The following is a 5413-nucleotide window of genomic DNA, read 5'->3' as shown; positions in this document are numbered from 1 at the left end:
TCTGCCTTCTTGTTATGGTTCACGGTCTACTAAACTTCCTTCTTGTTACAGTTCATACTCGGCTACACTTCCTTCTTCTTATTGCTCAAACTCAACTACACTTCCTTTTTGTTATTGTTCATATTCTACTCACTCCCATATTTGATATTGTTCACAATTCAGTAAACTTCGGTCTTGCTATTGTTCACACTCTGCTGCACTCCCCTATTTGTTATTGTTTACACTCTACTAAAATTCCTTCTTGTTATTGTTCACACTTTACTAAACTACTTTCTTGTTCACACTCTGCTACACTCCCCATTTTATTATTGTTCACACTCTGCTACACTCTTCTATTTGTTATTGTTTACACTCTACTAAAATTCCTTCTTGTTATTGTTCACACTTTATTAAACTCTTTTCTGGTTATTGGTCACACTTTGCTACACTACCCTGTCTATTATTGTTCACACTCTGCTGAACTCCCCTATTTATTATTGTTTACACTCTACTAAATTTTCTTCTTGTTATTGTTCACACTTTACTAAACTTCCTTCTTGTTATTGTTCACACTTTGCTGAACTCCCCTATTTATTATTGTTTACACTCTACTAAAATTCCTTCTTGTTATTGTTTACACTCTACTAAAATTCCTTCTTGTTATTGTTTACACTCTACTAAAATTCCTTCTTGTTATTGTTTACACTCTACTAAAATTCCTTCTTGTTATTCTTCACACTCTACTAAAATTCCTTCTTGTTATTGTTCACACTCTACTAAAATTCCTTCTTGTTATTGTTTACACTCTACTAAACTTCCTTCTTGTTATTGTTCACACTCTACTTAACTCCTTTCTTTTTATTGTTCAGACTCGGCTACACTTCCCTATTTGTTATTGTTTACACTCTACTTAACTTACTTCTTGTCATTCTACACACTCTGCTACACTCCCCTATTTGTTATTTTTCACAAGCTGCCATACTCCCCTATTTGTTATTGTTTACACTCTACTAAAATTCCTTATTGTTATTGTTCACACTCTGCTACACTCCGCTATATGTTATTGTTCAAACTCTGCTACACCCCCCTTTCTGCTATTGTTCACACTCTATTAAACATACTTCTTATTATTGTTCACTCTACTTAACTCTTGTATTTGTTATTGTACCATTCTACTAAACTTCCCTATTTGTTATTGTTCACACTCTACTAAACTTCCTTCTTGTTATTGTTGTTTTTAGATTACAATGGAGACGATAAATATCAGAAAAACAGAAACGAAATTGATTAAATTGGTTTAACCCAAGTTGATGGTGTAGAAAAGTAGGGCGTAAAACTCCATTTCATTTCTAGTTAACTTGAGTTTCTATTAAGCAGACTGTAGAGTTCAGTCTCAACCGATCCTCCAATAAATGCATCATTGATTCGGCTTCAGGATCTTTGCGTCAATATACATTACATCGCGGTATTACAAACTATTACTTCACCAAAAACTATTCTCAAAAGCAATCCAACCATCCAATTGTCTGTCGAGTGACAGGGAGGGATGTTCTGAATAGTCAGTCGCTATTAATATAGTTTTATTTTCGTAAAATTCAGCTTTAATATGTTTACGTCATTGTATGTCTATATTAGGTAATTTAATTTTCATTGGTTCACGTTACTTTTTGTTGCTCCTCGTGTTAAATCGCCATGTTCGTTCAGAAGAGTCGCCTCCAACCTTTGTAGATATATTGATAATATTTTAAGGCTAGTGTACATGTGTCAATGCGCTTTCTATGAGTATTTCCTGTTTAAAGTGTCAGAATTGTCTAGATCATAGTTTGCATTTCATAGACACTATTTCCCTTCCCGCTAAGATTTATTGTATCTTTCCTAGTTTTACAAGGTATTTTCATAAGTCTCAATATATTGTCAGTTTCATATCTGTATTGTATTCAAAGTGTTAGGTAGGTAATAAGAGAGTGGAATCTATAGATTTAAATTGTGCGCATTGATCAGTTAAGTGTAGTCTGTAGTCTTGTTAAACGAGGTTACGTGCCTTTAGTTAATGTTGATTCTCATCAGTGTAACTTTTCTCTTTTCAGAATAAATTTTATTAATTCTGTTACATAATTCTGCTTAGAATAAAAGACATTACTGGAAGTTTGTCTTATCTAGAACCTTCTTCGCACCTAGGATAGTCTGGAACATACAAATTTCTGAAGGGAATTCGAAGAGAATTTATTGTTTATGATTCCTGTTGACCAGTTATTTCCTGAGTAAGAAGACAGAATCAGTATGTCCGGTTCGGAGAAGACTGTGGCAGATGTTCATGCTGGTCCATCTATTGAAGTGGATGAAACGTCAGAGTTGGTAGATATCAAAAACAAAAGAAAGATTCTAAAAGGTCGAATAACACGAGCTATAAACAGTATGAGAGAATCTTTGAGAAATAATGATACTAACATTAGAAGAATCAAAAGAGAACTGAGTGAAATAAAACAGGATTGTGAGACTGTGAGAACCTTAAATAATAGTCTTTACAATTTAGTTCTTTCTTCTGAGACAGTTAAACTTGATAAATGGGATGATGATTTACTTTTCACAATATTTGATGTGGAGGAAGATTACATTACTTCACTAAATAGACACAATCAGAGTATCCGTTCCCCATCTCCTGTTGTTGTGCGAAGGAAGTTTAGTAGAGTGTAAAAAATAACAAAAATGAGATAACAGCAGCAATTTATAGAGTGGATTAAGAGTGACAAAGGACGAAGAGAGATGGAACTGAAACGGAAAATAGGGGAGTGTAGCAGAGTGTAAACAATAACAAGTAGGGGAGTGTGGCAAAGTGTAAACAATAACAAGAAGGAATTTTAGCAGAGTATTAACAATAATAAATAGGGGAGTGTAGCAAAGTGTAAACAATAACACAAAGGAAGTTTAGCAGCGTGTAAACAATAACAAATAGGAGAGTGTAGCAGAGTGTGAACAATAACAAAAAGAAAGTCTAGTAGGGTGTGAAAAATAACAAATAGGAAAGTGTAGCAGAGTGTAAACAATATCAAGAAAGGAATTTAGTAGAGTGTAAACAATAACACATATGGGACTGTAGCAGAGTGTAAACAATAACAAGAAGGAAGTTTAGTAAAATCTAAACAATAACAAATAGGAAAGTGCAGCAGAGTGAGAACAATAACAAGAAGGAAGTTTGGTAGACTGTGAACAATAACAAATAGGGGAGTGTAGCAGAGTGTGAACAATAACAAGAAGGAAGTTTAGTAGAGTGTGAACAATAACAAATAGGGGAGTGTAGCAGAGCGTGAACAATTACAAGAAGAAAGTTTAGAAGAGTGTGAACAATAACAAAAAGGAAGTTTAGCAGATTGTAAACAATAACAAGAAAGAAATTTAGTAGAGTGTAAACAATAACAAATAGGGGACTGTAGCAGAGTGTGAACAATAACAAGAAGGAAGTTTAGTAGAGTGGAACAATAACAAGAAGGAAGTTTAGTAGAGTGTGAACAATAACAAATAGGGGAGTGCAGCAGAGTATGGACAATAACAAGAAGGAAGTTTAATAGAGTGAATAATAACAAGAAGGAAGTTTAGTAGAGTGTAAACAATAACAAATAGGGGAGTGCAGCAGAGTATTAACAATAACAAGAAGGAAGTGTAGTAGAGTGTAAACAAAAACAATAAGGAAGTTTAGTAAATTGTGAACAATAACAAATAGGGGAGTGCAGCAAAGTGTGAACAATAACAAATAGGGGATTGTAGCAGAGTGTGAACAATAACAAGAAAGGAGTTTAGTAGAGTGTGAAAAATAACAAGGAGGAAGTTGAGTAGAGTGTGAACAATAACAAGAAGGAAGGTTAGTGGAGTGTAAACAATAACAAATAGGAGAGTGCAGCGGAGTGTAAACAATAACAAATAGGGGACTTCAGCAGAGTGTAAACATTAACAGGTTTGACCAACTCTGTGCAACTGATTAGATACTGTAAACTAACAACAAAAATTTTGTTTAAAACAATTCTTATAAGCCGCTGCAGTGGTCAAATAAAATTGCAAAGAATTCCCTCCCTTTAGTAAAACGTATATAAAACGTTACTATTTACTATTGTAGACTCTAGATTAAATAATTAATAATAATGATTAAATAACCATATAGTGAAATAGAATATTTCTATTTCTAGTCTAAACAGTCTACGGCTTTCTTATATCACGTGATGCAGTGATTTGATTGGATTACAGGCCAACGAATACAGCCAATTAGAGACTCCGATCGGAAAAATGCAAATTCTTAATGTTTACAGGCTTTCTATCGATTGGCTATATTCTCTAGCATTTACGAGCTTCTGTAAAATAAGAAAGGTGGCTTTTTAAGTCAAGGTATGAGATGAAATTCGTAATAGCTTGACAGTGTGAAGATTGACCAAGGATTACTTACAGTACCAGGCATTTAAGATCTTTAGGATTAGTGCCAGTCCAAACTAATAGTCTGACCCCTTCATAGAAACACCACTGACGAACTTGCATCAATTAAATAATTAAAATTAATCAGTATTTTGAAATGGTTTATTAAAATTTTCAACGAAAGAAGATAAAATGAGATTCAGGCTTGAGCTTGCAGTATATATTCAACACAATTTATTTGTAATGTTTCAAGGTACGAGCTGAAGGATCGGTTGTTTCACACCATTTCGGCATCCAGAAATAGGGAATCCATTTTGATTTGTTGGGGAAACGACTTTCGAAGATTTTTCTATAATAATATGCTTCTTTAGTTTTTGGTGTGTTGAATGGATAAAGTGTAGCTTCTTGTTCCAGTTCATCCTCGTTCACCTGAAAAATAAAGTTGAAAAATATTGATATGATACTCTTTTGTCCCAAAATATTTGCCAGGAAGCACCAAATCATTCATACCCCCAGTCCCGGGAGGTTGGCGCCGCCACTGCTAATACAAAGCTCTAAATCACAGTTAATTGGTACGGTGCAATTCGACATTATTGGTGCAACAAGATGGCTCTCTCAGGGTCCAATCTTTGTCGAGAGTGTAAAAAAAAACATTCAGAACTTAAAAAACAGTGTTTGTAAGAGTTACTTCCCTTCTAGTGAGATACAATTGCTTTCCCCTTCCTGTCACGTGACAGACGATTGGATGGTTGGATTGCTTTTGAGAATAAGTTTTGGTGAAATAATATTTTGTAATACCGCGATGTAATGTATATGAACGCAAAGATCCTGAAGCCGAATCAATGATGCATTTATTGGAGGATCAGTTGAGACTGAACTCTACAGTCTGCTTAATAGAAACTCAAATTAACTAGAAATGAAATGGAGTTTTACGCCCTACTTTTCTACACCATCAACTTGGGTTAAACCAATTTAATCAATTTCGTTTCTGTTTTTCTGATATTTACCGTCTCCATTGTAATCTAAAAACAACAAT

General features: G+C 34.1%; 1 protein-coding gene across 1 annotated transcript; it reads left to right on the top strand.

Annotated features, from left to right (window-relative positions):
* Positions 1-2259: 2259 nt before the first annotated feature.
* Positions 2260-2673, top strand: LOTGIDRAFT_173479 (hypothetical protein; the record flags this gene model as incomplete). The annotated part of the gene is made up of 1 exon (XM_009051221.1): positions 2260-2673. One exon carries the CDS (start codon positions 2260-2262, stop codon positions 2671-2673), a length of 414 nt encoding a protein of 137 aa, XP_009049469.1.
* Between the last annotated feature and the right edge of the window lie 2740 nt (positions 2674-5413).

This window comes from Lottia gigantea (genome assembly GCF_000327385.1).
Source record: "Lottia gigantea unplaced genomic scaffold LOTGIsca_161, whole genome shotgun sequence".
NCBI lineage: Eukaryota > Metazoa > Mollusca > Gastropoda > Lottiidae > Lottia > Lottia gigantea.
Note: the sequence above shows the minus strand (reverse complement) of the source record. Positions and strands in the feature narration are given on the sequence as shown.